A 22,867-nucleotide genomic window follows, 5' to 3' on the forward strand; every position below is an offset into this window, starting at 1 on the left:
CAAACTAAGTTTTGTTCATGTCGTAATTGCTACCTTACAGTGCAGTACAGGCTACTGTTGGTGCTAAACGATAAAAACATATCCACATTAAAGACGCTAGATTTAGCCCCTACCCCTCTACCTGGCCATTTGCCAGGCCACCACTGTAAATAATTATTTGTTCTTAATGACTTGCCTGGTTAGTAAAGGTTAGTGTTCACTCTGTATTCCACTGTCCAGTGTAATGGATTAAGGTTAACTTTGGTTGGGGGAGGGGGTGGATGAGTGAGTGAGGATTGGAGACAGGAACAGGGGGAGTGGAGTTGACCATGAGGAAGGGGGTGAGGGAGAAGGATAAAGGCAGGTTATCTGGGGCGCTACAGGAGAGACAACACTGTCATCAGACACAGGATCAGGTGGCAGTATGGACGGGACACTACTGTGGCTGAGCATGGCCTCTCTGGCCTTTTCTTCTCTCAGTTCACTGGCTGATGGAGCTCCGCTCAGTCCGCTGTGAGTAGGAGAGCTTTATCTCATGCATTGCCTCATTGGATAATTACATAATCCGATTTAAATTGCCGATCTACAATAGCGGATCTTGTAGATCTGCAATTTTTTCTATTTTTGAATTGGAATTCTGAAAAGTAACAGTTATGGGCTTTCCGACTGATGCCAGATTTTTGGTCAGATGCTTTGTGGAGAGTCTACTGACTAGACTACTGATTATTGATGCCAAATATTTAAATTTACTTGAAAAACTTGATTTGATTGACTTATAAGCAAACAAATACAAATAAACATAAATAACTTTTTGATAGATCATTATTCATTATTATTATCTCAGCTATGAGTGTGCGGCTAGTGCGGTCGCAAGGACCGGTATGCTGTGCACCTTTGGTAACCACATCCATAAACACCCAGCATTATTCAGTAGGGAACGTTGTTGAAGCCATGGTGGATTTACAATATACTAAAGGCTTGTGTATATATGTGTTATAAGCAAACAAATACAGATAAATATAAATAACTTTTTGATAGACAATTCTTTATTATTATTATCTTTAACAAACTTCAATTTATGAAAATAACATTTAACTTCATTAGACAATGAACACGCAAAGAAGTTACAAAGAAATACACATGATAATGAACTTTGTTAATTAATTACGACTTAAACCTTGTTTAAAACATTTTGATGCGACGTGTTGTAGATCAGTTATTTAAAGGTTAAAAATAGGGACACATTGGCTGCATAATTGCTGATACTGATGTTTCAGAACTGGACAAATTGGCCAATGTATCGGCCAAACCGATTGGCCCTACCCCTACGTCGTACGTAGGACATTTTGTTGGATGAGATGTAATTTGGAGATGTTTGGGAGGTGATGTACCTTGCTTACCTCACCTCAATTCTCACTCTTTCCTTCCCTCTCTTTCTTGACCGTTCTCAGCCAGGTGTTGGCTGCTCCTAACATTTTCCGTGTAAAAACACCAGAGAACGTTTTTGTAGAGTGTCAAGATTGCAATGGAATCATCAATGTCAACATAAAGGTGATGTACCATCCAACCAGAAACAAAATTCTGGCACAAACCGACGTGACACTTGAGAGTCAAAACAACTATCAGGCACTGGCACAAATTACGGTAAGTTGAAATAGAAATGGAATCCACACCACAGGCTTGCTAGATACTAGAACATTCACCAACAACCATCTCTTCAATAGTCTTCTTCTCTCTCTCTCTCTCTCTCTCTCTCTCTCTCTCTCTCTCTCTCTCTCTCTCTCTCTCTCTCTCTCTGAACACAATTCACAGGCATTGTAAAAGTGTCGCAAAGAAAAATCATTCATTCGGAATGTTTCTGTTCATAGGCAAAAGAGTGAGTGTAGCTCATAGTCTTGACAAAAAAAAACTGTAGATACCCGTCCATATTTGTGTTACAGCATTACCTTGTCTAAATAAGTTGCCACTCTATTCAGCACAACTGACACTTTTAAAACAATAGATAATCTGAAAAGCAACATCCTTCTAATATAAACAATGTATTATTGTATATATAAACATGATATTATTCATTCAATTACCCTGGCCATGCTTCTCAAGAAGTAGTTTAGTTTTGCTTGTCAGTATTGGGTAGCTCTGGAGACATTACTGTGCATGACCTTAGCCTCAGCTGTTGGTGCTGAAAAGCACATAATACTCTACTAAAATTAACAAATATTCTAAAGAAAGTAAATGCATTCTCCCTTTACTGGTTTTAGATTCCAGATGATCTTTTAAGAAATTATCTCAACGTGACACAGTATGTGTACCTCCAAGCCCAGTTCCCGGGTCGATTGCTGGAGAAGTTGGTCATGGTCTCCTTCCAGTCTGGTTACATCTTCATCCAAACAGACAAGACCATCTACACCCCCAGCAGTAAAGGTGAATCCAGCGCATGGCACACTCAAAAAAGGCCTCTGGAACACAGTTTGCAAATGTTACATTGTACACTGTGGAATCCTCAATGTTAAATTAACAGTGTTTAATTGTAAGTGTTAGAAGGTAGAGGGGTTTTCAGACATGTTTTATTTAACACATGTATATCGAAAGTTCCATAACAATTACTAAGTCTCTATTATGAGCATGAAATGTATAATTGAATATTCAATCATCACATGATTAATTTTACTACAGTACGGGCCAAATGGGTCCGCAAATCACTGCTAATTGCCACTCTGGCCCCGAGGACGTATTTAGTTTTGTTTCCCTCGAGTGACCGAGGGCCTGTTTTCCCGTGTTGGAAAAACAGGCTCCCCTCGTTCTGCTTCTCCCACATGTACTGGTTTCCCCACATGAACTGTAACATAATTATACTGTACACACACACACACACACACACACACACACACACACAGTAAAATATTCTCCCTCCTTATTATACACACTCCCCAATGCTGCTTGAGTTATTTACTCTTAACTGTCTTTCTTAACTATTCGTACTATTGCCAACTTGATTGTAACTTTAATTTTCTTATTATCTTTTAATATTTAAAAAAACAATTGAGCTGCTTTTACCTCTATAAGAGTGATAATTAAACCCTCTTGAATCTATAATGTTTTTTGTACAATGTCCTCACTGTATCATCATACGGTATATTTCAACGTGTGTCTCTCGTCGTACAGTACATTTCAATTTCTTTCTTTCAGTTCATTACAGGATGTTTGCTGTGAACCCTGGCATGGAGCCAATTAAGAAGGGTTCTAAAGCTACCATTGAAATAGAGGTACATTACATGATATCAATTAACAGGCTGACGAACAAATGAACAGACGCACAGACATGTAGATGGACAGATAGACGGACAGACAGAATAGAACAGATGGACGGATAGATGGATAGATATTGTTTGAATATGTATGACTTTCTCCTATGTGAAGAACCAAGTGTCCAGCATGGAATTACACAGACAGTAGACATTAGACAACCACTTTAATCCAACAGCTACAGTTTCTCACAAGTCAGTTCCTTATTCATATTATTATTTATTTGCTGTTTCTCAGACCCCAGATGGTATCATTTTTCAAATTGGCACTGTTCTCCTGGACTCAGGGATCGTTTCTGGAGCCTATAACATTCCTCATATTACCAGGTGTGTTTTCTTTGTCTCCATCAAAATAATAAAGTATCTGTCTATCTGTCTACCTGTCTATCTGTCTATCTGTCTATCTGTCTATCTGTCTGTCTGCCTGTCTGTCTCTTCCTGTTGTTGGAAATGAAGGGATCACTGAGATTTGTCAACTAACTGCCATAGTATTTGAATTATTTTGGTCAAATATTTTTTTTGGGGTGTGTGTGTGCGTAGTATCGGGATGTGGAAGGTAGTGGCCTTCATTCCCAGCAACACACAGCAGAGGTTCTCCGCTGAATTTGAGATCAAAGAATACGGTGAGCCAACCATTATTATTATGTTTTAAGTAAACTATCAACTTCATATGCATTTATAATGTAAAACGTAGACCATACTTCTCATGGAAGTGATGATTTAATTTTCACCCCTGTCCAACAGTGCTGCCTAGTTTTGAGGTTAAATTGAAACCCGAGAAAACTTTCTTCAAAGTGGACAGCGAAACTTTTGAAGTCACAATTGAAGCTAAGTACGTTGATCATGTACAGTATGCTTGAAGTTGTGCAAGTAAAGGAAGATAGTGGGGGGTGTGTGCATGGAGGGGCTTACAGTTATGCTTTTCACCGGATTCATTCTTCGATGGTGTTGCATGAAAAATACTTACTTTCACTGTTCACTGTACCACTGTATGATGATGCATAAATTCAGCAGTTAGTGTTTCTTTATTCTTTTTTGGACAATTTTTGTTTGTGTCTGCTCCATATTTTTGTTGCAATAACAGTGTTTTGTACCTGTGCTTTTAGGTATCTGTATGGTGAGGAAGTGAATGGAAATGCCTATATAGTTTTTGGAGTCTTTCATCAGGATAAAAAGACAAGCTTCACTGGCTCTCTCCAGAGAGTACAGGTGAGGTTTAGTTTGGTCTGTCTGTATCTGGCTTTTCTAGAGCCTGACTGATGGTACTGATCCCGATTTTGGAGAGTCCAAGATTTCCAATTACCAATGTTTTAATCCATATTTTGTGAAAACATCTTCTAATGAAAATGAAAAACGTATATTATATTTTCTTAACCACTTTCAATCTGGCATCCTTATTTTGGATGTGTCATTAGAGGCGAAAAAAGTTTCTAAAATGGTCCAAAATAACAGATCTACAAAATCACGTGTCGCAATGTGACGCTTTGTGAACAGCTATTTTGGAAAGTTTCTCAATAGGGCTTAAAGGACAATTTCTGACTAAAATGACATTATAGCCTATTTATCCTACTTATATTGATCCCAAATGACTGGCTGTGGGGTCTATTTGCAGAATTGCCCCTGCCACCCAGTTTCCCCAGCAGCCCCCATAGCATAGAGTGGAGCCCATAAGCATATCGCTACTTATGCTATTTGTCACGGTCAAAAGTGATTCTTTTTTGATTTTTTGAATTCTGCAAATAGACCTCATGGCATTTTGGATCAATATAAGTAGGAAAAAAAGGCTTTAGTCCGGTCTTTTCCTTTAAGTGGTTAAAGTTTGTGTATATGAGAACACTTAACTTATAATCAAACAAATCCTATATTAAAATTGCATACTGGACCACCAAGCGCCCCATCAGCAGTAATGTCTGACACAACAGAAACAGTCAGCACTGACTTGGGTCAAATGCACATATGGAGTCAAATGCACATATATCCCCATCAAATCCACATAATGGAGATTAACATGCACTGAGGTCAGACACAATATAAACAAAATGCACATATATGGAGATTTGATTTCCAACACGCACTGATGTCAGACACAACAGAAATTGTGGAGATTTTCACCATGCACTGATGTCAGACACAACAGAAGGGGCCCCAGGGCCCCGTCAAATGCATGATGAACAACACCGATTTGTGCATGTGTCCCCTGGGTGCGGTAGGCTACTTGGTACATGGCCCTCACACGCCTTGTTGCAGTTGTTGTTAAAGTTGGAATCGCAGGGAGTGCCGATGGCCGAGTGGTTAAGGCAAATACCACATCATACTGTATATAGGCATGATACCTTTGCTGCGTGACACTCCCCGAATTTCTCCCCATTTTCTGTCAATCTATGAGTTCAATCTCATAGCCCAAGGGGGTGGGACAGTCAGCTGAATGTGTTGCGCTGACTGATATACTGTAGTGAGTCAGTCAGCTGACAATAGGGGCTCTACAAACGCTATTTAACCCTGCAGCTTCCTTGGGTCTTGGCGGCTGCAGCCCACGACATGCACAGCTGGATAGTCCACCTGGCCTGGCCGAGATACCTTTGTAGTTATGCTTTATTTCTTAGATAGGACAGTGTAGGGAGACAGGAGACACATGCAAGACAAGACTTGGAGTGTGATTTGACAAGGAGCCCATTGTCTGTGCATGGTCTGAGCCTTTGTGGTTTATGTTTTCAGGTCAGAAACGGCGAAGGAAAGGCCATCCTGGAAAGGAAGCACATCAACCAGATATTCCCTGACATCCTTGAACTGGTGCAGAGCACCATCTATGCAACTGTCAGTGTGCTGACACAAAGTGGTAAGAAGGCTGTGTGACTGTACCTGCATGTGTACAGTTTATATGTTTATATTTGTGTGAATGTGTATATTTGTGAGAATGACACCAGTATTCACTCTCAGGTAGTGAACTGGTGGAGGCAGAGGTGAGAGGTATCGTCATTGTCACATCTCCTTACACCATCAATTTCAAGAAGACATCAAAGTACTACAAGCCAGGAATGCCCCTTGATGTTAAGGTATGTCTTCCTGGGATAATGAATCTGTTTCAGATAAATTGCCAGCCATGCAATCTTTAATAATCTTTCTATATAAATGATATCCCAATATTGAACTCATAGAGGAAGATCTGAAACGATGGCAAACAATTCCAATATCTATTTTAGGCAGTGTAAATGTTCTAAAAATGTATGTCTTATCTAGACTATTATTATATTTATTTCAAATACTTCCCATATGCTTCCCAATGCTTCTTTTATTTGGAGTGGTAACTAGAGAGTTCGCTTAAATGTATTGTATCTCCCATTGGAGTTGGGTGGGCTCGGGGTTCCAAATATGAAATTGTATTATTGGGCAGCACAATTAAAGTCATTAAGACAGTGGTTTAGTGAACCATGCGCATGGGCCAGAATAGAAAATTACGATGTTACCGTTGGATTTAAACGACGCCTTGTACTGTGGAATGAAACAAATAATCCGTGTATACTCCATTCTGTAAAAATATGGGATTCTGTTCATAAGTTTCTAAACTGGAAAAGACCTCTATCACCCTATACTCATTTGGAAAAAACTGTTAGAGGCTTTTCCAGTTAATACTTTGTCTACAAAAGCGAAATGGGAAACCGATTTTAAAGAAGACATCGATGATGAGGAGTAGGTAAAGATATGGTCAAGCATACATTCTGAATCATATAATTGGAGACATAAACTTTTGCAATTTAAGGTCTTACATATAAATAAAAACATCACATGGATGCACCTGGGACGTATCACCAGTGCTGTAGCCTGGGCTCGACGGGTGTTTCGGGTCTCGCAACATACACCCTTGCCCAGGTGACCCAGCCGGGGTTGATCAAGCCCCGACTTACGTCCCAGTAGCTACCCACGGTCATTCCTCTTAGGGAAAGACAGGGGCCCTCAGTCCGCTTCTTCGGAACTACTCTGCCGGGACTGGGGGAGGCTCTGGCACGTGAAGGGACTAGGCTCTTTGGATGGCCTCCTGTCCGGGCCCCTCCTTCGTCTCACCAGGTCCAGGACCTGAGCGTTGCACCAGACTCCCCTGCTCCAAACATTTCACTCCGGCGTGATGGTGTCTTGGGCCGTGGTGGTACTGCAAGCTCCACTTGCGGCTTGCCTGAAAGGCCCTCCTTAAAGGCCTCACAGTGGGTTTGTTGGGCTTCTTCCTCACGGAAGACACAGGCTGGGGCGCCAACCCATACTGCTCCCAAGGGAGCAGTATGGGTTATACTCCAGTGAAATTGAACGCTATGCAACGAGAAATTTCCTTTTTGTGTTGGAGATGTAAGGAAAAAAAGGGGTCTTCCTTACATATGTTATGGTCCTGCCATAGACTTGTACCGTTTTGAGAGGATATATTATGTTCCTTTATGTAATCATGTCTTGATCGGTAAAAGAAAATTGTGCAACCTTGCATTCATCGCTTCCAAAAGAAATATTGCTGTAAATTGGAAGGCCCCTTCCCCCCCAACACTGGCCCAGAGGACCGCAGAAATATCTAGTAATATACCTCTAGATTACTTGCATTACAGAATTAAGGGAAAGTTGTACAGTTATGATAAAATATGGACTCCTTACATATTCTCAGGTGGACTGATGTGAGGACAAGACTCTAGAAAGTGTTAGAAAAGCAACTGCTTCCGTAAAACCTTGCGATGTGTTGTTATTGGTTTCATCTTTATTATTATTATTATTATTATTATCATTAATATTATTGTTTTGTTTTGTCTGTTTTGGTGGTGTTATGTTTTTGGTATCGTCTGTTTTACACTGTATTGTCTCTTGTCTTGACACAAAAGGTAAAATAAAATAAAAACTACTATAAAAAAAAATATTTGCACTTTGAGGACAATAATAATAATCAAATAATCAAAACTTTAACTCAATCAATCTAAGCATGAACATGAAATGAATAAAACATGCTTCAATCATAGCTGTGATAAGTTCAGTCATCTCCGTTCTAATGATTTTATTTATCGTATTGGAATTTTACCTGTGACTCAATCCATTGCCATTGTGGCAAAGGCACTTCGAGATTGTCATAAAATGTATCAATATCAGAATAGTGTGATACTGTAAACTGTATACTCTTTTCTGTTAGGTTCATGTTACAAACCCCGATCATACTCCAGCTTCTGGTGTACCAGTGATGGTGAATCCAGGAAATTTGGAAGGCAGAACAGATGATGACGGAATTGTCAGGGTCCCCGTCAACTCACCTGCAACGACCTCAGGCCTGCAAATCACTGTAAGTCACTGGAATTATGCAGGCATGTGTTGGTGTGTTTTACTTTACATGTAACTCGTGTGTGTGTGTGTGTGTGTGTGTGTGTGTGTGTGTGTGTGTGTGTGTGTGTGTGTGTGTGTGTGTGTGTGTGTGTGTGTGTGTGTGTGTGTGTGTGTGTGTGTGTGTGTGTGTGTGTGTGTGTGTGTGTGTGTGTGTGTGTCCAGGCAAATACAACAGATGGCAGTCAAGCATCAGCTGCCATAACAGTCCATCCATACAAAGCCAGTTCCAACCACGACCTCCACATAGGTAAAGACTTTACAGCAGAGATGAATTTGGTCTACAGTATGGTCTACTGTATGTATTACATGGTGAAAAAAATGTAATTTCTGTAGTTTTGATGGTATTAGAACTACATACTGTAAGGTTGCCTAATTAATTTCTGCCTAATTAATTTCTTAACTTGCTATCGTTGCAGGTGTGGCAACAGATGGAAATAACATGCAAGTCACCATTAACTTTGTCAGGATGGGATTTCAAAACCATGAAATCACATATCTGGTGAGTTTTAATTTCCCCTAAATACTGAGCCAACATCATTAATCTATATTTACATAAGCATAGCCTAATGTTACATACATTATGTTATTATAAAGGTTAACATAATTGTTAATTATTTGTGTCATTGTGTCATTTTATTACAAAGCTTTGAATCTTAGATTATTTCTCTGTGATACATGCTCTTTTAAAGACGGGGTGCCGTGATTTTCAGTGATCCCCCCCCCTAAAACATAATCATCAGGTATTATGGTTATACTAGGAGGAAGATTTTTTTCAAAAAATTTACAGAAATTGTTAAAATTATGTTTTTATGTGGACACGCCTCCAGTTCATTAAGTATACCTGGTTCTCACCTTAGCACCTCCTCCACCACCTTAGCACCACCCACCTGTCTTAGTCCCTCCTCCTCCTCATGCCTACACCTGTTGTGTTATGATAATGAGGGGGAGGGTATGTTTTTACCATGTCACTAAAGCGCTGTTTTTCTATTGGCACGTTTGACCCTCAAGGTTTCAGTCTCCAGGAAGAAACTCCAAATAGTCAGAGAAGACATAAAACACCATAAAACCACCACCGGGAGGCTTAATGAAGTTCTATCAACCTCATAGACACATGAACAACAGAAAAAGTGCAAAAACATGGCACCAGCTCTTTAAACAAGACTGAGAGTCTAAAAGCCCTGTTAGCATATAAACATAGCTTATAGACTGTGCTGTTCCTTGTCATTTGGCCAAAGGGTGGCACTAGAGGAAAAGGGGTGGGGTCACAAAATCAATAGGGTTCATCCTGGCATATGCCTATTATTATACTGTGTGAAAAGTTTATATTTTGGTGTGAGGATGGACTTAGAGTTTACAGTAAGTCATCGCTCCAATAGTTAGGGTTCATCTTCTAAAGATTATGGTAAATGGTGCATTAGCGCTTTTATCCAAAACACTACAATATAGATTCACACATTCAGTTTACAGTTTACAGTTTACAGTTTAGGCATTTAGCAGATGCTCTTAATCCAGAGCGATTTACAGTAAGCAAGGACACAAGATAAAACATCATGATACATCATAATACACATAATACATCAAATGCATAAAAATAGTAATCTAATAATAAAATAATACATAAGTAAACCAATAATCTAATAATAACTAATACATACGTAAAGCAAGAACCTACAGTATCATCAGCCTACATTGAAACTATACACACTATAGGATGCCAGGCGAGCAATGACCTGGCATCTGTCTACATAACATGCTTTCTAAGTTACATTTTAGCCTTTGCATAATCCTGCAAGGTCATTCACACACAGACGGCAGTGGAAACCATGCAAAGAACCAACCAGCTCATTGGGAGCAGCTAGGGGTTCAGTGTCTTGCTCAAGGACAGTTGGCGGCTTTCCATATACATGGACTTACCTAGCCCCACCCCACACCGCCCACCACAGCAACGGTTTCCACTACAATGAAGTGGGTAGAGTGGTGTGTAAGTGGTACTAAACTGGTGCCTAAAAAGTACCCAGTCTTGGGTAGGTCTGAGCTGGGCTAAGCGGGGCTAAAGCTGTGACTGCTACTGATTGGTCGGCTCACAGCTGTGTCTGTCCACTCAGGTCTCTGTAAAATGTAAACACTACGGTAGCAGTGTTGCCATGTCCACTTATTATAAGCGACATTGGGCTTATGTTTCTGTAAAGTTGCTTGTAAATATTGGTAGTACTTTTACTCCACTACAATTATCTGAAAACGTATTAGTTACTAGTTACTAGTTACTTTTCAGATATAAATGATTACATTATAAAACATACATTAACCACTTAAGCCCTATTTTATACCTAGGCTATTTGAAAATAGCCGATCTACAAGCTCACAACGCATCGCATCATTGTAGATCTGCTATTTTCAAACATTTTAGTACTTACTTTTGGTACCTTAAGTACATTTTGATACCAATAGTTTTTGTACTTTTACTCAAGTAATTCCAGACTTTCTCTTGTAGATGCTTCTACATTGCAGTATTGATACTTTTACTTAAGTAAAACATTTGAGTACTTTTTCCACCACTGCTTGTTTCTAAAATGTAGTTGATTATTTGGGGCTTGTTTCCATATGTTGTTGAAACCAGTGGTTCTTAAACATTTTCATGTCAAGGACCCCCAAATTAATATGTATTTGTCAACATTATATATGTATATATTTTTTTTAAATAGCAGATGCACACACTCACAATGCGTCGCATCGCTACGCGTTGTGAGTTTGTAGATCTGCTATTTTCAAATAGCCATAGATAGTCGCTTCTTTTGGGATTGTTTTCCAAGACCTGATTGCTTATTTTTTTCTGCTAAGCCTGGCAACAATGAATGTGCGGCGATACACGCTAATAATGTTTTTTATATAAGTGATGGCAACGTGTTTAGACACCACACAGGTCTTCCCAACAATAGCGAAGATTAAAGTCAGGGTGAACATGGCCAAATAATAACTTAAGAGCCAAACTAGCTCAATGGAAGCACGCTACCATTTAGGCTAACCCTGTAGCCTGAGGCTAAGTTGGTGTGTTAAAGAAAGGGGCGTTGATTTCCTTCGGGAGGGGAGGGGAGGGTGGGGATTTTGCGAGTGGGGACTTTTGTGCAATGGAAACGCAAGACATTTTGAAGCGGTGCGGTGCGGTTCTGGACTGTACTGGACAGTGTCGTGCTTAAGCTGTGATGGAAAAGCGGCTAACTAACTCAGGGAGAGCCGTGATAGAACCGGGAACCATCTGTTTCCACTGCAGCTCCTGATATAACATAATTGTGCTCAGATGGTTTCATGGAAATGGGCCCATTACATTTTGAGATACCTTGTGCACAAGTGGAATGTTAGGCCTATTGATGGCACTTTAGGAAAGGCCATGGGGTCACAATGGGGTATACATTCTTGTTAAGTAAGTTTCATGCCAATCTGGCCATTATTTTGTGAGATATCTTGTGGTGTTTTGTTCCTAAGGGTGGCGCTAGAGGAAATGTCATGGGGTCGTCAAAATCAGTATAGGGATATCCTCCAAGGAGCATAAATGTGCTCAGCGAGTTTCAGGCAAAAAAACTGAGGGGAATTAACCTTCTATTTTGTCACCAGTGGGAATATTCATTGTAATTATTTGTTAATTTATGATCTATTACAAACATTTTAACTGTAACTTTGTCCATGTCTGTAACTTTGTGATTTTTTTTTAAAATCTCAATGAGACCACCTGGGTTAAATTAAAGTTAAATGAATGAAAAGTATAGTCTCTATTAGTCTATCCAGCGAGCAGTTTGCATCTTTTTGATACTATAGGCCTGCACTCCTACATACTGTAGCGGGAGTGGAACTGCCATGATTGGCCTCACTGCTAATCATCAATACCAAATGAGATTGAGGTTGTCCTCCATTATAGTGGTTATATATTATGATAATTTATCACGCAAACGAATACAGCTCCATTAATATTGTGCAGCCCTAGTGCACATGCAAGGAGTTGGGTGTTGCTGATAGACTGCATACAGTGGGTACTTTATGTTTAATCGACAGGCACATTCCACACAATCTGTGTTTAAATCACCATTGAATTGTGTAAACCTTCTTAATCATTGTTGCCCATAAAAAGTATACAAATCCACATGTCATGTGCACGTTCAACTTACTAGTGAGTTTACATCGGGGGTTACATCGTCCAATATAAACCATATTGCTTAATGTATACTGCTTTTGTAATAATTGGCCCTTGATGTACAAATTCATGAATGTTTTCAGATCCTGAGTGGAGGTCAGATAGTGAAGGCAGGTCGAGTAAAGAGACAAGGACAGACAATGATGAAAGAGCTACTGACTGTTACCAAGGAGATGCTGCCCTCGTTCCGCGTCATAGTCTATTACCACGTCAGTGCCACTGAAGTGGTGTCAGACTCTGTCCTGGTGGAAGCCAAGTATACCTGCATGGGCTCGGTGAGACACACACACAGACACACACATACAAACACAAAGACACAATCTGTAGTATAGAGCTCGACTCTCAACTGGAGTGCTATGGCAAGAAAATTGAGGTTAGAGATGTAGACTTGTGAACATTTGCTCTTCATTAAAATCATCAGATCAGAAAACAAATCTAACACATTACTTGAAGGTGTGTGCATAAGGCTGACATGACACTCTTATAACCATGGCATGACATCTGGCATCAATATGAAGGAAGCTTTATGAATGTATATGACTGTTGTCATAAACATGCGGGAGGTTCACCCAATAGCTCCTGTCTCCCACAACCTACCCATACCCGATGGACCGTTCACCCTGGATGAGTACTGGAGGGCCAAGGCTAACACAAAGTGTGATAAGAGCTGTGGGGAGGTTCTAAAATATGTGCCAATAGATGAGGAAGCGCTGGACTTGAACTATATCAAGCTCAGTTTCTTGTCAGCGACTGTAGGCCTATAGTCCATTCTCCTACTGTATACGGCTGTGGATGCTGGACCCTGAAACCTGCCCTACAGAAGTCCCTGGATCGGTGCTAAACTAAAATTCTATGTGAAGTACTAAACATCAACCAGGATGAAGACGTTACCAACAAGCATCTGTAGGGCTACCGAGGGTGAGTGAGAAGATAGCGGCCAGGAGAATGAAGCTCCTTACACACCGGGGGCGAATAATACGTATTTTTTAAAAACCTTATAAAGTCAATGCAAGCTTCCATGGAGCGAAAAAGCGAAGCGAAAAAGCGTCTTTTAATTATTCGGAACGAGTCCGAATTTTGCGTATATTCGCATAATCGCCGGTGTGTAATGACCTTAAGTCTGCCATCAACACCGGGAGCTCCCAGCCAGCAAGCTTTTACTATGGGAGCCAAAACACGAGAATAGATCATGAAGGCGTCCCACACCTACCTAAGTGGACATACTAAAGATTTAAGAATTAATTATACAATGAATAAGCCAAATAAGTAAATATAATATACACATTACACACATTAACCAAACTTCATTTTATAAAACGTATTAAAACCACTGCCATATTAAAAAAATCACACCCTGTGTGAAGTGGGCGGTGTCTTGCTAGCTAATCACAATACTGAATGGAGTCAACCAATCATGTACAAAAGATAAATACATTTATTGAAACACTCTTTATGATGGACGAAACCATAACTTGAAAAAAACAAATTTTTGGTTTTTTTCAAGTTATGGTCTCTTATATAGGGCTATGCACATGTGTCATGTGACACTGGCCAATCACAGTCCTGAATAGACTGTGATTGGCCAATCACAGCGCAGGATAATTGTACAAATTTCCTGGGCCCAGATCACAGCGCAGGAAAATGTACATTTTTCCAAATCTCACTTATAGGGGCGGTTTCACCGCCCAAAAATAATCCCACAGGATCAATAAAGGTCTCTCTACTACTCCTTCTCATTTTAGTTGAAGCTAGAATCAGCCACAGGAGATACCATTTATAAACCAGGAGACAAACTGAGACTGAAGGTAACAGGAGACCCAGGAGCCATGGTGGGACTGGTAGCTGTGGATAAAGGTGTCTATGTCCTCAACAACAAACATCGTCTCACCCAGAGAAAGGTACGTGGTCCATTCAGTGAATTGGAGAGTTGGCACTGTAGGGACTGAGCCGTCTAGAAGATTGTGTATAATATATATAATATGGTGTAGATATACTGTATATAGGTCCATATGGGAATAAAACTGTGTGTTTGTTTGTTTGTGTGAGGTGTGGGACATGGTGGAGAAGCATGATACCGGCTGTACACCAGGTGGGGGAAGGGACAGTATAGGGATGTTCTATGATGCTGGGCTGATGTTTGTCACCAACACCGCCTTTGAAACTCCTTTGAGAACAGGTAATGACACGTCACTTCTCAATCTTCTTTCATTGAGTTCTGTGTATAATGGCAGCTCACTGCCATACTGTCACCTTCAGCCAAGGGTGGACCTGGATGGGCACAGGCCCACCCAGATTGACAGCTTTCCCCACTCTAGACGATTCATGAAAACTTCAATTCACGCCTGGATACCCCCGGGTGCAGTAGCGTCCCGTTCTTGCTGTGACGCATGCAGCCGCACCTGACCACATCCACTCAATGCTTGTGATTCCACCAGACGCTTTTCAGATGCGTCCCAGTAGCGGTGAACGGATATTTCAAGCCTCACATTTTTTGTACTGCTAGATGGTTTCACACTTTCACTTGTCCTCAGCAGAAGATGGTTTGAGTCTCCTCCAATCAGTCATTTAAATAGCAATGTGCCTCCGAAGCACACTCTGATTGGTTTAATTTATGTTATGTCCAAATCACACCCATGACTAATTCATAAACGTAATACAACCTCGTTGCACCTATAGTGCTGCACTTTGCACCAGAAAACAGCTGTCCAACTAGTACAATTGAAGATGGTCACACCCCTGATGCAATTGCACCCTGCATTCTGCACTCTGTGCCGGCATAGATTGTCTAGATTTGGGTGGCAGTATCGCTCTGTGGATAGAAAGGCCTATTGGGAATTGTAATGTCACCGGTTTGAACCTCGGCTCACCCAGTATATGTCTTGAAGACACCTAACCTCAGCTGCTCCCTGGGCGGCGTACAAATGGCAGTCTCAGAGCCATGGCTCAGGGCAGACTGGGTTATTGGGTGGCCATAGGTGAATAGGCAGAGAGGCCACTTGGAAACAGAAGCTCCCAGGTTCCATTCCTCGACATGTGTTGAGGTGTCCATGTCATGAGCAAGACACCTAACTGCTCCCCCTGAGCACTCAATATGACCACCTGTCCTGAGCAGTCATCAGCTGGGTGAAGCTATAACTGAATTTTCCCTGTGGGATTAATACGGTCTACATTAAATGCGATGATGGATGACGATTTTTTTTTTTAAAGCTCCAGGCCCAGTCATTAGATCTGCCGCTTCAATACAATGTCTCTTTTTTCGATTTTTTTGGGGGGCTTTTTATGTCTTTATTTTTTTAGAGAGTAGGCTGACAGGAAATGGGGACAGAGATGGGGGGGTGACGCGCAGCAAAGGTCGTCGGGAACGGGAGTCGAACCCGCGACACGCTGTCAGGCTAGCATTGCAGCCTAGGGTGCCTGGACCGTCACGCTACGGCCCAGGCCAATACAATGTCTCTTAATCCTCTTACTTCACTGTCACTGAACTAAACTCCTGCATGGACAGACTTTCTTTAAGTGGTGGAGAATACAGGCAACTTGGGGTCCTCACAAAACAGTTCAGCAAACCTCTAAATGAATAAGTCAGATGGACCCAATTGAAAACAATGGTGAGACCCCAAATTTGCCTAAGCCTGTGGAGAGACATCCTGGAGACAGAGGACACGAGTAACTGGACTCAGTTTACCACTCAGCTCTGAGGTTTAATACTGGTGACAACTACAATACTCATCACTGTGTCCTGTATGATAAGGTGTGCTGGTCTTCTCTAACTCAGAGACACAATGATCATTGGCACCTCTTCATTTATAAAGCCCTGGTTGGAAAATTACCACTATATATTTCAGCCATGTTACGTCAGAAACCTAGTCACATTCTAACTCGCCCTAGTGAATGGCTAGTCCTTCTGGTTCCATTTACCAAATCTGAATTGGGAAAGACTGCTTTCGGCATTGGTGCACCTGGTTCTTGGAACCTCTTGCAACAAGATCTTAAACTAAATACCCAAGCATCTATTAGCCATTTTAGGAAATTTACTTAATAATCGTTCATAACCTGTATGCAACTGTTTTACTCTTTTACTGATTGCTGTCAAAATGCAACTGTTTTAACTGATTGTTGTCAACATCTTTCTTTGTTGGTCTTATGTTATTTATATGTGTAATCTCGGCATCATTGTAATTGAGGGTCTGCCTCAGTGATCTCTCAGAGAATTTTAAATAAAGGTTGAATAAATTAATGAATTCTGTGTAACAGTCAGGGTATGTTGGTATATTCAGATCCAAAGTGCCCCGTCAGCGCCAGGAGGAAACGAGCCACAACGCATGCAAGGATTACCCTAGGTAAGACTGACAACTCTAGAGAAGAGTAAACTAATCAGTATATTCATGGGTTAAAGCAAAATAAAATCTCACGACTGAAAATGTTTGTATGGCCAAGTCCTAATCTGATATTTGTGAAACTGTGTGAAAAGAGCCCCCCACACACTAGCGATGTGTACAATTATAATGTTTTGGTAGCCATACAGCCAACCAGTTTGCAGATTGTTTTTTTAACCTTTTATTTTTAGAAATATCCAAGATCATTAGGGTTTTCTGGAAGATTGAACACGTATTGTATTGCTAGTTTACCACTTCTAATTAACTACTGTAATAACCAAAAATAGGCTATCTACAAGCTTACAACGCGTTGCGTTGTAATAGTAGTAGTTGTAGTAATTTATTTTGGTCATGACAGGAAAATTCAATATATTCATCATATCATATTATATGGTTTACTTTAGACCAAAAAGGTGTAGGCTTAAGCCAATGGCTTACTTTGCCTATCCTTTTCACACACAAAAAAATACGTAAAGGAAAAAAAACAAGAAAAAACAAACAAAGAAACAAACGAGAAAACAAACAAAAGAGAAAATTAACACAACAGAGAAAAACAAGACAAACGTGATCACAACAATTTTTTCAATATCCATATATAATACTATATTAATCAATTTGAATAATACTTTATAATACCTAATTAATATTGAATTAAGATATAATTAATAAGATAACCCCACAAAGCTAATATTCCTTCCAGTATTAATAATTCACATTAATGTTCTATATTTATCTATTAATTTAGATTTACACATTCTTTTAAATGTATTGATCTACACTTTTTTAGTTTATCGTCCAAGCCGTTCCAAAGATTCACCCCTCTGACACTTATGCATCTACCTTTTTTATTGGTTCTTGCCTTAGTCCCCTTAAAAATACCGAATCCCCTTAGTTTATACCTACTCTCTCTAGACTCAAACAGCTCCTGGATATAGCACGAAAGCAGATGGTTATGTGCTTTGTACATTGTGACTGCAGTATTAAGATCATGTAGTTTTAGGGTGTGTAGTATTGTTGTTGTTGGTGCGTAGTATTCTGCATGGTTGACAATTCTGATGTTTTCTTTTTGGAGTAGCAATATTGGATTGATATTTGATTTATAGTTGTTCCCCCATACTTCATACAATAACTGATGTGTGAAAGTACGCTTGTAGATAGCCTATTTTTGCTGTGCAACATGCTTCCATGGAAGACATATTAACTTCTTTGGAATCCAAATGACTGAAATCAGTCAGCGTGACTGAAAACGTTAATCCATGTATATTCAATGGGATGCACTGTAAAAGTTTAACATGTTTGAAGATCATTGTTGCTGGTCTTTTCCTTCTCCACCTGTCTTACCTCCCACCTTATCCCTGTGTATCTTCTGCTCTTCCTTCTCTCCCACCTCCCCTGTGTCTTGTCCCTTCCAGAGAGTCAGTACAAAGATGAGTTGCGCAAGTGTTGTGTGGATGGCATGAAAGACATCCCACTCTCTTATGACTGCCAGCGTCGCAGCGAGTACATCGTAGACGGCCAAGAGTGTATTGACGCCTTCCTACACTGCTGCACAAATCTGACCAGCCAGCGAGCTGACAAGAAGCAAGAGTTCCTCCACCTTGCTCGCAGTAAGAGACAGGGGAGGTACAGGGCAGATAGCTCCACTATGAACCGGTGAATACATGGGAAGAATGGGGAGACACGAGGAAAGAGGAAAGGCAGCTACTTGTTTGTACGTTCACCAGCTTGGCCGACAGGGAAGATAAAGATAAAATGCATACTCTATCAAAAGCTGATCACAAGGGGTGAGGTACTTGAGCATAGCGACATCTAAAAATAATAATTTCTCCTCTCCTCTCCTCTCCTCTCCTCTCCCCTCTCTTCTCCCCCTCCCCTCATCTCCTCTCCTCTCCTCTCCTCCCACTTCTCTCCTCTCCTCACCCCTCCCTACTCTTGAAAGAAAGAAGGAAACATGCTTTGGCTATATTATAGTAAGGGATATTTATGAACCAGGACGGCAGCCTTTGCCGGCAAAGTCCGGCATAAACGTTATGCGAAGCCCTGCCAATCAATCAGTCAAGCTGAGGGTCTGATTGACCCATCAGGGAATCAGTCAAGCTGAGAGTCTGATCACTGATCAAGGTGGGGAAAGAAGCCTAGGTATTAGCCAGAGCACTGATCAATAGTCTGTGGCAAGTTTGGAGGCAAGTGGAGAGATCGTGTGCTGACCAACCCCGGACGTACTTTGGAGGTCTTGTCAATTGGAGTTAGAATTAGAGTAGTAGGATAGGATAGGATAGGATTATACTGGCTTAATAGGTCTATATATACTGGTCTAATAGGACATCGACTAGTAATTAATACAGGAATGTTAAAAATGTCAGTGTGTGGTCCAAGTCCAATGTAATAGTTATCAAAGTTCAATGCGGAACCTAAGTGGTCGGGACTGGGACCCGGGGACCGTCAGTTTCTGACAGACCGGTCACTTCCGGTCACTTCATAGGTCTAGATTAAGATCAGGACTGTAGAGTGGGAGGCAGCATAGGCAGCAGAGTGCTTCTGTGACTGCGAGAAGTGCTCTTTCTGTGGAGTGGGCTGGTTTGAATCCTGACTGGTTTGGATCCAACCGATTATTCTGTGAGAGTTGGAGAGAAAGCTGGTTATAAACAACAAAGTAACAAGTAAAATGTGAGATGACGCTATCTTATTTCTTTTCATCTGACAACTTAGGTACGGAGAAGGATGATTATGAGGATATCAATGACATTGTTTCACGTACCAGGTTCGATGAGAGCTGGCTATTTGATGTGGTCCAATTGCCTAATTGTTCTTCAAATGTTGAATGGTAAGGCAGCGGAAAAAGACACACAAATACCGGTATGCAAATGCAACATAATTATGCTCAAAGAAATGCCTTTATGTTTCAGTGTATACATAGAAACAGAACAGAAAAGTAAACGCCTGCCAGATTCAATCACTACCTGGCAGCTAACTGGTATAAGTCTGTCAAAAAGTCATGGTAAGAACCACTCATTTGAATAAGATTATACACCTGACCAGACTTTTGTCATGCAACAGCTTCTGCATTTGTCTTGATTTCTTATCTTGTCTTGATATCCTTAATATAACTGTCTCTGGAATTCTTTGAAATTGGACCACTTTTCTTTCTTGATTCATGTTGCTTTTCGTACTTTGTCTCATGTTAGAAATCACTCTCTTTTGTTCTCTTCCACTTCTTCAATCCTTTTCTTGTTGCTCTCATGAAGGTATCTGCGTGAGCGAACCATTTGAGGTGATTGCGCGAAAGCAATTCTTCATTGACCTCAGACTACCCTACTCAGCTGTCAGAGGAGAACAATTGGAAATCAAGGCAATCCTGCACAACCTCAATGCTGTTTCTATCACAGTAAGTTCAGTCCATTCTGGTATCTATCTATCTATCTATCTATCTATCTATCTATCTATCTATCTATCTATCTATCTATCTATCTATCTATCTATCTATCTAGAGCATATACTGTATAAATCAATTATTACTGTGTATACTGTATAGAGCATCGCAGTTCCCGCCCACTTCCTGGTTTTTCGTGGTGCCGGAAGGAACAACTCAATGCATTTTTCCCATTGACATTTCCAAAAATATTTATATCTATTAATTTAAGCCTCGAATCAAGCCATCATGACATGACATGAATCATGACCATAAAACGTTTTTTTTCTGTGATTTTTTTTAATTTTATATTTAATTATATGATATACTATATTTAATAAATACCCTTTGTTTTGCCGTTTTCCAAAAAAAAAAATCTCAGAATCAAACGTTTTATAGTCATGATTCATGTCATGTCATGATGGCTTGATTCGAGGCTTAAATTAATAGATATAAATATTTTTGGAAATGTCAATGGGAAAAATGCATTGAGTTGTTCCTTCCGGCACCACGAAAAACCAGGAAGTGGGCGGGAACTGCGATGCTCTATAGGGTATAATCTGAGAGCTTCGACTTGATTACTGCAATGCACTTTTTCTGGCCTGCCAAAGAAAACAACCGACAGATTACAACTAGTTCAAAATGCGGCAGCCAGAGTTTTAACTAAAACTAAGATGAGAGAACATATTACTCCAGTTTTAGCATCACTACATTGGCTCCCGGTTGTTTTTAGGATTGATTTTAAAATCCTTTTACTTGTTTATAAAGCTCTCAATGGTCTGGCCCCCTCCAACCTCTATGACCTCCTCCCTAGATACGTTCCAAACCACCCCCTCAGGTCTTCTAGTGCAGGCCTACTCGAAGTGCCTGAAATGTCATATAAAAAACATGGCGAAGCAGCATTCTGCTTCTACGGTCTGACGGCTTGGAATAAACTCCCATTACACATAAGACAGGCACCCTCTGTGGACAGTTTTAAAGCACAGCTCAAGACATATTTCTTCACTCTTGCTTTTAGTTGATTTTTTCTCTTTTAAATCTCTGTGTTGTTATTCATGTCTGTACTGTTTTGCTCACTGCCTCACTGCCTGTTATGTATTGTTTTAGCCATTATTTTTATGCAATTGTTTTTTGCCACTGTTTTATTGTGTATTGTATACTTTTTTTTGTGTGTGTTTTTTTTGCTCTGTAAAGCACTTTGAGCTGCATTTATGTCATGAAAGGTGCTATATAAATAAAGTTTATTATTATTATTAATCTGTGTATTGTTTTCAGTATTCTGAAAAGTCTCTCTCTTCTCTCTCTGTTCTCTCTGACCAGGTGCGTTTGGACCTGCTTGAAACAGATCATGTGTGCAGCATGGCCTCTAGACAGAAGAAGTATCGTCAGGAGGTGGTCGTTGGGAGCAAGTCCACGCGGGCTGTGCCCTTTGTAATTATTCCCATGGAGGCAGGCCCGCACAACATTGAGGTCAAAGGCACAGTTAAAGATCAATATGCTGGAGATGGAATCAAGAAGAAGTTGCTGGTGGTGGTAAGTGAGACAAATTCTGCACGGTCTCTGACATCATAGACTGTTTCAGGCTGTAAACAATCACACCGCTGCCATCAGCCTACATATATAATGGACATACAGTTTGTAACCGTTGCCCTGGGAAACAATGTAAACAAACGGTCATGGCAGAATTGAAGAATCCAAGTGCACACAAGACACAGACACAGGGGGGAGATTATGTTTTCGCCCTTGTGTGTCTGTCTTTCTGGGGCTAATTACTTATGCAAGCTGTCATTTTTTAGAACTTAAATGTTATTATGGAAGTGAATGACGGTCAAATCGGGCTGAAACCATGCCCAAATATGGAGTTATAAATCATAGATACTGTACGACAGTGGTTCGCAAACATGTGCTTTTCAATGACCCCCAAAATTGATTTACACAGTATTTATTTCTGTGAACCCCCATTTTGTGCCAGGGGCACCCATAATCAAAAATGATACAAAATCTTTCTCAATTAATTTTCTCAAAAATAGAAGTTCTACATTTTAGTATACAATTGGGTTAAAGATGGTTAAACAGATTTTGATGCTAAATTAACTCATTTTGCTGGGGACCACCAACTGGAGCATCTCAACTCAAGCATCTCTGGGTGTACTCAGAACCCACTTTGAGAACCACTGTTGTACATCATAGATGATTGATATCAAAGACTGGCCACCCGGCCTGGCAGAGACATGTCCTCCAGTGAACGCCCCTTTCTAGTTTGTACAGTTCTGTATATCAT

General features: G+C 40.4%; 1 protein-coding gene across 1 annotated transcript in view; it reads left to right on the top strand.

Annotated features, from left to right (window-relative positions):
* The first annotated feature begins 386 nt into the window (after positions 1–386).
* The window catches only part of LOC308095539 (complement C3-like), a 40,722-nt gene continuing 18,241 nt past the window's right edge, over positions 387–22,867 (top strand). The window contains exons 1-16 of the mRNA XM_080442594.1: positions 387–492; positions 1,431–1,623; positions 2,280–2,400; positions 3,166–3,242; positions 3,838–3,904; positions 4,026–4,126; positions 5,997–6,117; positions 6,219–6,334; positions 8,434–8,580; positions 12,888–13,079; positions 14,547–14,702; positions 14,851–14,980; positions 18,590–18,800; positions 20,084–20,175; positions 20,423–20,562; positions 21,907–22,123. Of these exons, the coding sequence (XP_080298720.1) occupies positions 404–492; positions 1,431–1,623; positions 2,280–2,400; positions 3,166–3,242; positions 3,838–3,904; positions 4,026–4,126; positions 5,997–6,117; positions 6,219–6,334; positions 8,434–8,580; positions 12,888–13,079; positions 14,547–14,702; positions 14,851–14,980; positions 18,590–18,800; positions 20,084–20,175; positions 20,423–20,562; positions 21,907–22,123 (2,170 nt within the window). The 5' untranslated portion in view covers positions 387–403. The remainder of the gene's footprint in view (positions 493–1,430; positions 1,624–2,279; positions 2,401–3,165; positions 3,243–3,837; positions 3,905–4,025; positions 4,127–5,996; positions 6,118–6,218; positions 6,335–8,433; positions 8,581–12,887; positions 13,080–14,546; positions 14,703–14,850; positions 14,981–18,589; positions 18,801–20,083; positions 20,176–20,422; positions 20,563–21,906; positions 22,124–22,867) is intronic.

This window comes from Gymnoscopelus braueri (genome assembly GCF_963280865.1).
Source record: "Gymnoscopelus braueri genome assembly, chromosome: 11".
NCBI lineage: Eukaryota > Metazoa > Chordata > Actinopteri > Myctophiformes > Myctophidae > Gymnoscopelus > Gymnoscopelus braueri.